At 47.7% G+C, this 12,994-nt stretch overlaps 1 protein-coding gene across 1 annotated transcript in view; it reads left to right on the forward strand.

Annotated features, from left to right (window-relative positions):
* Positions 1 to 12,994, forward strand: part of RUNDC3B (RUN domain containing 3B) — a 174,470-nt gene that overhangs the window by 86,922 nt on the left and 74,554 nt on the right. The window contains exons 6-7 of the mRNA XM_034760380.1: positions 6,631 to 6,711; positions 8,426 to 8,594. Of these exons, the coding sequence (XP_034616271.1) occupies positions 6,631 to 6,711; positions 8,426 to 8,594 (250 nt within the window). The remainder of the gene's footprint in view (positions 1 to 6,630; positions 6,712 to 8,425; positions 8,595 to 12,994) is intronic.

The raw sequence follows: 12,994 nt of genomic DNA on the forward strand, positions 1-12,994 counted from the left end.
ACCCTGCAAGACACAGGATGCCGCTGTCCTACAGGCACCGGCTCCCCCGGCACCGGTGGTAGAGCCGCGTCCGCCACTAGAGCACCAGAAGGCGCAGATATCTTCAACACAGTTGACTCCGGCACTGGGGGGTAGGGCCGTTGAGTCCGGTGCGGACTGACTCACCGCCTCGTTCGGTGGTGCAGCCCGGTCTCCCGTCTACTTCGGAGACCTTCGCAACAGCAAAAGACCTCATCGTCCTCACGGAGCCAGCGCCGTCCCAGCCCGCGGCATCGCCTGCTCTTTGGACTGTGCAATCCAGGGGCAAGCCTGCCCTGGTACGCCCGCCATCTCCGAGCGTGGACTCGCGGCACCGCTCCCGGTCTTGGAGCAGGTGCCGATGCCACTCGCAATCCCGGTGCTGACCTTCACCCCGGCACCGGTCGTACTCGCGGCCTAGGTCTTCTTCACGGCACCGATCTACGTCTCTGCACCTTCAGGACCATCGGTACCGATCGGAGTCTAGGCGTAGTTCTCGGCATCGGTACGAGCGCTGCTCCAGTTCGAGGGGCCGCTCCCGGCACCGCGTCTACAGGCGGTCGTCTTCATCTCGGTCCAGATCCGGATCTCGGCACCGACATGGCCAGCGGCACTGATCTCGATCACGGTACCACTCACCGGCACTGCGCAGGGACAGCTCGCCTATGGACCGGCACCGATCGGCACTGTACCGGACCGAGCCAATGCAGCCACGTTCGGCACCGCCCTGGCCCTCGAGATCAGCATCTCGCTCATCCGACGGGGCTTCTCGATCAGCATAACCTGCTCAGGGTCAGGCTGCCGCTGACTTGGGTCATTGGCAGGAGGGGGCAGAAGACCCTGCGCAGGACCCTACGCATTGGTCTTTCTGGACCCCTTGGGCGTATCATCAGGCGCAAGGGACTCCTCCATCGGCCTCTCGCTTGACACACTCCGAGCCCAGAGTCCCGGAGGCCACCATCTCCAGTCCTCCCCCAGGGGGCATGGAGGCTCCAGTGCCTACACCACAGGCCCCAGACCCTGGGGCAGGAGATCCTCCACATTAGGGTCCCTTAGACCCGGACCCTCATTTGGATCCCTTACCCCCGGAGGCATCCTTCTCATTTTCCCTGGATGAGGTGGTGGCGGGCACAACAGCCTCAGGCCCGCCCCCAATAGATCTTCGTGCCCACCAAGACCTATTACGTAGGGTGGCACGTAACATGGACCTCCAGGCAGAGGAGATAGTAGAGGTACAGGACTCAGTGGTGAGCATCCTGTCCACTGATGCCCCATCCCGGGTGGCGTTACCACTGATCCGTACGATTCAGGCTAATGCCAATACCATATGGCAAACCCCTGCCTCCATTCCACCCACTGCCAGAGGGGTAGAAAGAAAGTACTTCATCCCCTCCAAGGACCATGAATACTTATATACGCACCCTCCACCATGTTCACTGGTCGTGTCCTCGGTGAACGCAAGAGAGCGTCATGGCCAGCAGGCGGCAGCGCCCAAATCGAAGGACGCTAAACGCTTCGATTTGTTCAGGCGTAAAGTGTACTCGGCGGGGGGATCTGCAGCTCAGAGCCGCGAACCAAAAGGCGCTCTTGAGCCGCTACAGTTACAACTCATGGAACTCCATGGGTAAATTCAAAGAGTTGGTTCCCCAGGACTCAAGAGAGGAGTTCGGGGCCTTAGTGGAGGAAGGTAAGAAGGTGGCTAGGACCTCCTTACAAGCCTCCCTGGACATAGCGGACTCGGCCGCTAAGACACTAGCATCTGGCATAGCCATGCGACGCGTCTCCTGGCTCCAGGTTTCGGGCTTACTGCCAGAACTGCAGCAGACGCTGCAGGATCTACTGTTTGAGGGTCGGGGTTGTTCTCTGACAAGATGGACTCTCAGTTGCAGAGCCTCAAGGACTCGAGAACCATCATGCGCTCCCTGGGGATGCATGTCCCAGGACCCCAGCGCAGGGCCTTTAGGCCCCAGCCGCAAAGGTTCTTCCCTCCCCCGCCTCGTCTGAGACAGGACTTCGCCAGAAGGTGGGGACGAGGTGGTAGACGAAGGTCGACCGGCCCTCAACCCGGTCAGAACCAGGGCCCTCCTAGGCCACCGTCGGGTCCTAGACAAAACTTTTGAAGGTGCGCTTGAGGACGGCGCGCCAGCTACTACCCAAGATCCATTTCCTTCCTTTCGGGATCGCCTCTCTCGTTTCCACCGTGCTTGGTCCCTTATAACCTTGGACCATTGGGTCCTTCACACGGTGGAGAGGGGATACGCTCTCCAGTTTGCTTTGTTTCCCACCTCCCCTCCCCATCCCTCTTCAGGGACCCTTCTCACAAGCATCTCCTTACGCAGGAGGTTTTTGGCCTTCTCTCTATGGGAGCCATAGAGGAGGTTCCCCCAGAGTTAAGGGGTAGGGGGTTCTACTCCCGCTACTTCCTGATCCCCAAAGCAAAAAGGGTCTGCGTCCCATTTTAGACTTACGCGGACTCAACAAATTCATAGTAAAGTTGAAGTTCCGCATGATCTCCTTGGGGACCATCATCCCTTCCCTGGATCCTAGAGACTGGTACGCCGCCCTCGACATGAAGGACTCATATTTTCACATAGCAATCTACCCCCCACACAGGCGCTTCCTTCAATTTGTAGTAAACAATGTGCACTACCAATTTGCTGTCCTTCCCTTCGGCTTGTCCGCGGCTCCGAGAGCGTTCACCAAATGTATGGCTGTCGTGGCAGCATACCTTCGTCGGCAAAGGATACAGGTGTTCCCGTATCTAGACGACTGGCTGGTGCGCGGCCGCACCAGGGAGCAAGTTCAAGCTCATGTCCAGATAATACTACAAACATTCCATGAGTTAGGCATTCTACTCAACAAAGAGAAGTCCACTCTGGAGCCAACCCAGAGAATAGAGTTTATCGGGACAGTCTTAGACTCCAGACTCGCCCGAGCTCTTCTGCCAGACGCTCGGTTTCACACCATCACAAACATCATCCGAGGGCTCCAGGTCTTCCCAATTACCACAATAAGGACGTGCCTTGGCCTGTTGGGTCACTTGGCCTCTTGTACTTACGTAACCAGGCATGCCAGACTTCAGTTTCTCCAACTTCAGGCCTGGATATCGTCAGTGTACCGCCCTTATCGGCACAACCTGAACATGGTGTCACGATTCCGAACTCGGTCTTGGCCTCTCTCACCTGGTGGCTGGATCACAAGGCGGTTTGCGCAGAAATGCCGTTTCACACCCCACAACCCTCCCTGCACCTGGTCACGGACGCTTCAGGTTGGGGCGCTCACCTCGGAGAGCACCATACACAGGGCCTGTGGACCGCATCCCAGCTAGCTCTGCACATCAATGTTAGAGAGCTGTTGGCGGTGCATCTAGCCTGTCAGGTATTTCTCGGTCTCCTGCATAGCCGTTGCGTGTCAGTCCTCACAGACAACACCACGGCCATGTTCTACATCAACAAGCAAGGAGGAGCCCGGTCGTCTCTCCTATGCCAAGAGGCCATTTGCCTGTGGGAATTCTGCATTGCCCACTTGATACATCTCATGGCATCGTTCCTCCCTGGAGTCCAGAACACTCTAGCGGACCGTCTCAGCAGATCCTTCCAGACGCATGAGTCGTCGATTCGCCCAGACATCATCCATTCCATCTTCCAGAGGTGGGGATTTCCCCAGTCGACCTGTTCGCATCATGAGCTAACAGGAAGTGCCACGTGTTCTGCTCCCTCCAAGGGCAATCTCCGGGCTCCCTGTCGGACGCTTTCCTTCTAACGTGGAAAGACCAACTGTTCTACGCTTTCCCTCCATTTCCACTGGTCCACAGGGTACTACTCAAGCTACGCAGAGACAAGGCTCGTATGATTCTAGTCGCTCCAGCTTGGCCGAGACAACACTGGTACACCACGCTTCTGGAGCTATCGGTACAAACTCCGATCATGCTCCCCTTGTGCCCAGACTTGATCTCTCAGGACCACGGCCGACTCTGTCACCCCGACCTACAATCGCTCCATCTTACAGCGTGGATGCTCCATGGCTGAATCGTACAGAGCTACGATGCTCACATCCCGTTCAACAGATTCTGCTGGGAAGTAGAAAGCCCTCTACACGGACCACTTACTTAACCAAGTGGAAACGGTTCTCCTGTTGGTGCGAGCAGTGGGCCACGCCCCCCTTGCAGGCATCTATTCCTTTTATACTCTAATATCTCCTATCCCTGAAGCAGCAGGGCTTGGCGATATCTTCAGTCAGGGTTCACCTGGCCACTATATCGGCGTTCCACCCGGGAGAACTTGCTTCCTCGGTCTTCTCTAAGCCGATGGTCGTCAGATTCCTCAAGGGCTTAGACCGGCTGTACCCACTGCAAAGCCAACCCATTCCCGCGTGGGATCTTAACCTGGTTCTCTCCAAGCTCACAGGGCCCTCCGTTCGAGCCATTGGCTACCTGCTCGCTCCTCCTGTACCTATCTTGGAAGACAGCCTTCCTTGTTGCCATCACTTCAGCAAGGTATGTCTCTGAAATCAGGGGGCTCACGTCTGAGCCTCCGTACGCAGTTTTCCATAAAGACCAAGGTGCAGCTCCGCCCCCACCCTGCCTTTCTTCCCAAGGTAGTTTCAGCTTTTCATGTGAACCAGGATATATTTCTCCCGGTCTTCCATCCTAAGCCACACTCCACCTGTCAAGACCAGCGTCTGCATTCCTTGGATGTACGCAGGGCCCTGGCTTTCTATATTGAGCGTACGAAGCCGTTTAGGAAGACGACGCAACTCTCCGTTGCAGTGGCCGACCGGATGAAAGGCTTACCGGTCTCTTCACGTCTCTCCTCTTAGATCACGTCCTGCATTCATGCTTGCTACGACCTGGCCGGTGCCCCGACGCCGCGCCTCACCACTCACTCTGCGAGGGCCCAAGCCTCCTCGACTGCCTTCCTGGCTCGAGTCCCGATCCAGGACATTTGTAGAGCTGCGGTTTGGTCGTCGGTCCACACCTTCGCCGCTTACTATGCGCTGGTACAGCAGTCCAGAGATGATGCTGCATTCGGATCAGCGGTTTTGCACACAGCGATGTCTCACTCTGACCCCACCGCCTAGGTAAGGCTTGGTAGTCACCTAATTGGAATCGATATGAGCAAGCACTCGAAGAAGAAAAAATGGTTACTCACCTTTGTAACTGTTGTTCTTCGAGATGTGTTGCTCATATTCATTCCAAACCCTCCCCCCTTCCCCACTGTCGGAGTAGCCGGCAAGAAGGAACTGAGGGGGTGCTGGGTCGGCTGGGGTATATATCCAGCGCCATGAAGGCGCCACTCCAGGGGGCTCCACAGCTGACCCATCGGGTGTTGCTAGGGTAGAAAATTTCTCCAACGATCATACACGTGGCGCGCGCACACCTAATTGGAATGGATATGAGCAACACATCTCTAAGAACAACTGTTAAAAGGTGAGTAACCGTTTTTTATTGTAATTAAACCTTAATTTTAGATCAGAACCATGTTTAATCTTCTCTATCTCTAATCTATGTTGTGATGTTTATATTTGAGTTTTAGAAAACTATATGGATACATAGGGACATTTCTGAATGTTAGTATGTTGGTTTCTAAAATGTTTATCTGTTCCTGCAACTCATCACTTGAAGTGTAAAAAAAAAAAAAAAAAAAAAAAAAAAAAGTTATTGCAGTAATTGGTTGTGATGTTATAACTCACTCGTCTTTGTTCTGAATAAGCAGAACAAGTAGGTTAACTCTTTGCAAACTTTTTCTTCCAAATATCTGTAGTAAACCTCAATTTCTCAACCCTTTCTTCTCCTGTGAAGCTTTTTTCCTCTTCTTTCTTTTGCCTTGTTCCTAGTAGCACTCCCCTTCATGCTATTCCCCCTCCCTCCATCTGCACCCTCACAGTAAAAAATAAAGAATTTAAAAAGCAGAATTAATAAGGTGTGTGCCAGTTGCTCTGATCACTTCCCTTATATGTACACCCTTTTCTCCATCCATTTATCTGGTCTTTTAGGCCTGGAACTAGCAACCACTTACACACATGCTTGCTTTTATGCATGTGAGTAGTTCCATTACAATCAGGGCAAGTATCTGTGTAAACATTTGCGAAATCAGGACTTAAGGTAGCAAACCCATGAGGGTGGTGATTGATTGTTCCTATATGACTAGAAAGAGCCGAGCATGCTTTGGGAATTTGTAGTCTCAATAGTTTTAATGTGCAGAAAATGCAGCAATATATAAACAGAATTGTATCTAAAGGAATGTCTTTCTCTAACTTTCCATGCACAATGGGCAGCTCTTCAAAACCTTTGAGAAAAGGCAAACTAAGAACATACTCCCCTTTCCCCCTGAATAATGTGGATACGTATAAAAATTACATCATTCTAAAACGGAAGCAATGACTTTTCACTTTTTAAATAAATTAGTTGGTAATTTAACTTTAACAAACTAGATTCAGGATATGTGATGGTGTTTCAGTAGCTGAAAACTGTACCCCACAATCTTTTTTTTTAATAATACTTTGATTTTGTTGGTAAAGAAGATCAAATTATATCCTATTAAGATTGAACTGTGCCACTGCCATTTCATTTTCTTGGTGTAACGTGGTTACTGATTCTCTGTATTATGTCAGTTTCTGCCTGAAGGGAGAGGGATTGGATGGCAACTTTCCAGCTGTAATAGATTATACACCCTATCTGAAGTTCACCCAAAGGTACTTTTCATTTTGAAACTTCATCTTATTTTTCAGCTTCACTTGGTAGTTGGATATTTTGCCTTTTACTTACCTTTTTGAAGTTTATTTGGCTTTCAGTATGTTGTGATATTCTGCACTTGGTGACCAGCATGGGATGCTTAGCTTTTTATTGCTGTAATACTGCGTGACTTATGAGCTGTGAGCAGTCATGCTGAAATTTTAGTCTATACTCAGGTGTTTAATACTTAGGCTAATTTTAAAGAGAGAAATTACTTTTATCACTGAAGCTTAGACTTTTTAATTAGAGCTAATATCAGATTGTAGAGCAGCTGTAATCAATGCTTTTTTTCTGTAGGAAGATATGCCAATTACATTTTCCTTCCTATGTGTACGTTTTTTTTTTTTCACATAGTTAATGGCATTGTTCGTATAAAGGTGAGAAAAATCACATCTGCACTTATATCTTGTTGACTTCTGTTGCATCTTGTAAAGTCTGTCTATATGTGGTATTAGTATTTAGCCCTTCAAAAATATCCTGTGGTTACCTGTATAATACCTGGGTCTCTTCAACCAATTTTTAACTATATGGTTTAGCATAATGATCCTTTTTGACAAAGTACATTTAGTTAATATCTGTATCTGACTGAGAACAGTGAGGCCATCAGTAGCCCCACTCAACACCTCAAAAGAGCATGGAAATACTGCTATAGATTTTGTTGCTAGATTTAATTGTTTTGAAAAGCGGGCGGGAATTAAGATGTCTTCTCATGAAACATTTGATGTACTGTCGCTAAGACACATGGCTGAAAAATGAAAATTCTAATTCTTCTCTAGAGATGCAGATCTCATTAGCTTTTTTTTAATTGCCTAATTGCAAAGTTCAATTTAAGTTAACTACAACACTGCAAAAATATTTTTGACCCAAATCAGTAATAGAATGTGAGCATTTCTTTAGTGTGCACACAAAGCTTATTGAAAACCCTGTGTCTATATCAGTACAGTGGTGACCCTGAACAGTCTAAAAGCTTTACTGGACACCCATATTTGTCACAGCAGGGCTGATTCCCTGATTTGTCTTAAAATTAAAACAAATTAGACCCCATAGGTACTAGGGCAGTGATTCAAACACTTTTATGTTGAACCTTGATAATGAGGACTAAAAGATCCATAAGTAACGAGTGTGTTATAGTAGCATGCCTTCACTGTTGGTGTACTCTTGAACTGTTTTAAATAGCGTATTTGAAGAGAATCAATGCTAAATACTACTAGAAGAAACATGAAAAATAAGTGAATTATGCAGAACTCTCACAACTGAAAACTAGCTGAAAGTTCTTGATGATGCAGCAGAAAACTTAGTAACAAGGAAAAAGGTAAAGGGATAAGCTAAAATTCTTACCTTTCTGAGTTAATGGCCACCTCTCCAATTTAACATAGCAAGATCTTCCTTTTTGTGCTGCCTTACATAGCTGATGACTTCGCAGACACAGATTCCTGGCATTACTTTCGGTGGTTGTGAAATAGCTTTGTGTTTGCTGAGCAAGTAATGACTATCTTGTAAACTGTAGTTGTAATGTTTAATCCTACAGCTATTCCATTACTGATTTATTTATTTATTTATTTTTAAAGAAGGCTTTGCATTTCATGTTTTAAGAGTAGCAGTGCTTCAGTTTCAAGGCAGGTTTTGTATCAGTTAACTGTAATTTTCATTTGGTTTATAAATTTGGTCCTTCAGTTCTGATAGCATCAGCAGTGATGAAGAAGAGCTAAGGACTCTCGGAAGTAGCGGCAGTGAAAGCAGTACTCCGGAAAATATTGGACCTCCTTTCATCATGGATGAAAACAGTTGGTACAACAAATGCAAAAGGGTAGAACAGAAGTATCGACTCACCTTGGAGCAGAAGGTAAAAAAATCAGTTTGTGGAGGGGTGAGGGTGACTGAACTAATGTGTATTTTATGTCCAGTATTATTGTCACTGAAAAGACATAGGATCCTGTAAACAGGTATTCTTCTAGTAATATATGTTTGTCAAAACATAACAAATATAGCTATTATTGTGGGTCAGGTTAAATGTCATTGAAGTTGGTGGGTTGGACTGCCACACTTTATTTAAGATGGCTGTAAGAAACAGTTATACTCCTTTTGTAGTAGCTCCCAACCTAAAACAAGCATATGTGAGTCCACCCAGGAATTTGAACTTATGTGAATGGAGGGCTTGGGTGGGGAGTGTGGAGAGAGAAGCAGAACCATACAGGAACAGGTTTAGAAAACACATGCAGTCTGGACAAGCTGGCTAAAAGTTTCATTGCTTACAGCCCCAAGCCTCTATCTCCTGAGTCTTGGCTCCTCTGTGTTCAATGAAAACAGGACTTTGTATCAGCGCATAAGCTTTCGTGGGTGAATACCCACTTCATCAGACACATGACATGACGTGCAGACATGCATCTGAAGAAGTGGGTATTCACCCACGAAAGCTTATGCTCCAATACATCTGTTAGTCTTAAAGGTGCCACAGGACTCTCCGTTGCTTTTTACAGATCCAGACTGACAGCTACCACTCTGATACAGGACTTTGTATATTTCTTGTAAATAAACAAGATTGCATCAAAGGTACCTATTGAAGCACTGGGGATGGGCAGGTGTGGGCCTACCCATTACCCCTCAGCTTAAGGGGAAGAGCTATTGGACCCAGGCATCAACTAATTTGGGGGGACGACAAATGAAAAAAATAGGGACAGAAGTGAAGGTCATAAGGATAAAATTAGGGATCCAGAAGAGGCCGCTGAGCAGAGAACCCTGGACAGTACCCACTGGTCCTTGAAGGTACCAGGGAGGCAGTGGACACAGCTCAGAGGAACTCTGCCTGGCGATGTGACTTCAAGATGGATTGGAAATAGGCCTCACAGTTGCAGAGCACCTCCATGCCTAGCTTCCTCCTCCGGGTATCAAAGATTCCTGATATCATCAGTTTCTCCTCCTACCTGGAGCAACCTGCAAGACCCTGAATTTTTTTGCTAGCTGCTCAGGCCAAACAGGGTAACACTACTTTGTGTGTTCTTTGGCTTCCATATATCCAAGTACTGATGTGTGACCTGTCACTATTGAATCTGATAATTTACATGAGGTCTCTTAATATCTAGACAGAATAAATAATAATACTTAGCACTTATATAGCCCCTTTTAATTAGAAGATTTCAAATTACTTTAAAATAGGCCCTATGATACCCCAATGTGGTACAATAAGTAGGAATTTACTATATGCACTTTATTGGTGGATAAACTGAGGCACTGTTAACTCAATTGTCCAAAGTATTACAGTGAATTGATGGCAGATCTGAAAATCTAATGCAGAATGTCTGGCTCCCAGTTTCCATCTCTAGCCCGTAGAGCTCATATAAGCTATTGGTTATAACTGGTATAGCTGCATGTCTTGGGACTGGCCTAGCTATCTGAGAGTTCCCGGTTTCATAACCCTTTGTCCTCTTCATCTGATGGCTACATTCCACCAGAACAATTAGTGTTGACTAGTCAGGGAGGCTTGAGAGTGTTGGAGATAGAACTTTCACAAAAGCTGGACCTAGACTATGGAACTTACTTCTGCAGGAGATAAGAATGACTATCAAACTAATCACTTAGAGAAACGCAAAACTAATTTCTTTGACTTAACTTTGCCTCAGATGCACAACACACACTTTCACTCTCTCACATATACATAAACAACAAAAAATATATAAACTAATCAAGCTATTTCTCCTTCAAACTGGAGAGGGTTAGAGAGAGAGAAGAGGTGTGGAAGGGAAGTGAGGGACAAAATATTTGGAGTCACTCAAATACTATGAAGAAGGCCATAAAAGTACCAGAATTAGGCAGCTTTTCAAAAACAAGACTTAATGCCAAAGGTTTGAAGCATATTCAGGTGGTTTGCTAGTATAGCGTATGTCCAACCCATTTTATAGCATAATATTTCAGCCCTATTTCTAACACAGAATGCTACCCTCAAGAACTGGGCAGTAACACATTGGAACAGAGAAAAGGGACAAAAAGTGTGTGTGTGGGGGGGGGGGGGGGGGGAAGGGTTGGTGGCTTTAAAAAAAAAAAAAAAGAAAGAGAGGGATTGAAGGTGGGAGAGAGTGTTTGAAGTAACAAAACCCAGAAAAAAGAGGAAAGTGAAATAGTGGGACAGACAGATGGAAATAAAATTAAAGCTGATGGGAGAAACAAAGAAAAATTAAGAAGGAGTGAAAGAAAAAGAGGAGGAATGCATAAAGGGGGTGTAATGAGGTTTGCTTACCACTCTGGTGCTTCTTCATCCTGTCTTGGGAATTAGCTCTGCAGTTGAGTGCGCCCCCTTCAGGTGGTGCATTGCCACCGTGACTCCCGCTCTTGGCCAACGTCTCTCCAAGGACTGCGGCGCACTTTTCAGCGACACAGCCCTCCGGCCATGCCACACACTGTGCTCCCCCCTGCCGGGGGACCTGCAGTCCACTGTTCAGCCACTTCCCGCCAGTGGCAAACTGCAGTCCACGGTCTAGCCACTTCCCGCGTGGCTCCGCCACCTTCTTTACCTTTGTATCAGGGCCTCAGTCTGCAGCCCCCAGGCAGTCAGCCAGGACCTGTCTCTCTGGCTTCCTCCGCCCTTGTTTGCAGCAGTGCTCTGTCCAGGGTGCTGGCAGTTCTCTTGGCCCTTCAGGGACACAGTCCTTCCTCCCTGTGCTCCCAGCAGAAACCTGCCTTCCTCTGCCTTGCAGCTCGTTTTTTATATAGGTCTACTTGGCCCTGATTGGCTGCTCCTCTCAGCTTTCCTCTGATTGGCTGCCTCCAGCGCAGCCTTACTAGGGCTGCTTTTAACCCCTTTTTGCCAGTGAGGGTTAGCCACCCCATCCCAGGGAGACCTACTATGTTATAAAAGATTCTGCTTAATGGCTTTGTTTAATAGAATATTTAATGCCAAATTTTTAAATAAAACCCCAGAAAAGTAAAGTATGGGCAATAATAAAATTGGGTGGGTGGAGTGTGGATAGTTTGGGGAAGGAAAACCATAGGGCTATACCTGCTCCACTAAGCACTCCCTTAGTGGATGAAAAGGAGAGGGATAAAGGTGGATGTTTATATTCCAAATGGCAGAGTCCCAGCCTAGCAGCTGGGACTGAATGTTCTACTCCAGTGCAGAGTCCCTTGCCCCTGCTTTCAAAAGGAAGTAGAATGATGGGTTGAAAAGGGGCAAGCTATATAGAATAAAAAGATTAAGTGAAACTGGGCTCCAATGGTGCAATGGGTCAGCGCACAGTACTTATAGAGCAGTGAAGTGATGCTGAGATTGTGAGTTCAAACCTCACCTGGAGCACTAGTTCGGGGGAGGGATAGCTCAGTGGTTTGAGCATTAACCCGCTAAACCCAGGGTTGTGAGTTCAATCCTTGAGGGGGCCACTTAGGGGTCTGGGGTAAAAATCTGTCTGGGGATTGGTCCTGCTTTGAGCAGGGGTTGGACTAGATGACCTCCTGAGGTCTCTTCCAACCCTGATATTCTATGAGTCTGTTTGGCTACGTCTTTGCTGTTTCCCTCTATCCCCCTGAAATTTCCCACCATTGCTAACACCAGTCCAACTCCACCACTCGTAGCAATGATGATACCATTAGGATAACTAGAGCTCCTGTAGGCCCCACAGTGTTTAACACCATGATACCTAGCACTGATCAGAGCAGTTCTAAGGGTGCATCTACACTGCAGCTGGGAGGTATAATTTCCAGCTCTACACTTTTTAGTTCTGATTAAATTAGCACACTAAAAATAGCATTGTGGCTGTGGCACAAGTGGCAGCTCTGGCTAGCTGCCTGGGTATACTCTTGTCTGAGGTCCTAGGTATGTACTTGGGTAGCTAGCCTGTGCTGCTGTGGCAACATTGCTATTTTTAGCAAGTTAGCTTGACGGAACTAGTGCATACATGTCTACCCAAGTGGGAATTACACCCCCCAGCTGCAGTGTAGAAGTACCCTAAAATATCATGTAGCCTGGCATTAGGGATATGTCTACACTTTGAGCTGGAGGTGTAATTTGCAGCTTAAGGAGACATACCTGCACTAGATCTGATTGAGTGAGTGGCCAAAAACAGAGTACAGCAGTGGTGGAAAGGACTAGCTGCCCTAAGTATGTGTCTAGCATCTTGAATGTGTATGTACTGAGGGGAGGAGGTGGGGATTTGGGGAAGGAGTTGGAATAGGGGCAGGGAGGGGGTGTAGTTGGGGCAGGGACTTTGGGGAAGGGGTTGGAATCGGGGTGGGGAAGAGGTGCGGCGGAGCCTCATG

The sequence above is a fragment of the Trachemys scripta genome, chromosome 2, assembly GCF_013100865.1.
Source record: "Trachemys scripta elegans isolate TJP31775 chromosome 2, CAS_Tse_1.0, whole genome shotgun sequence".
In the NCBI taxonomy this organism is placed as follows: domain Eukaryota; kingdom Metazoa; phylum Chordata; order Testudines; family Emydidae; genus Trachemys; species Trachemys scripta.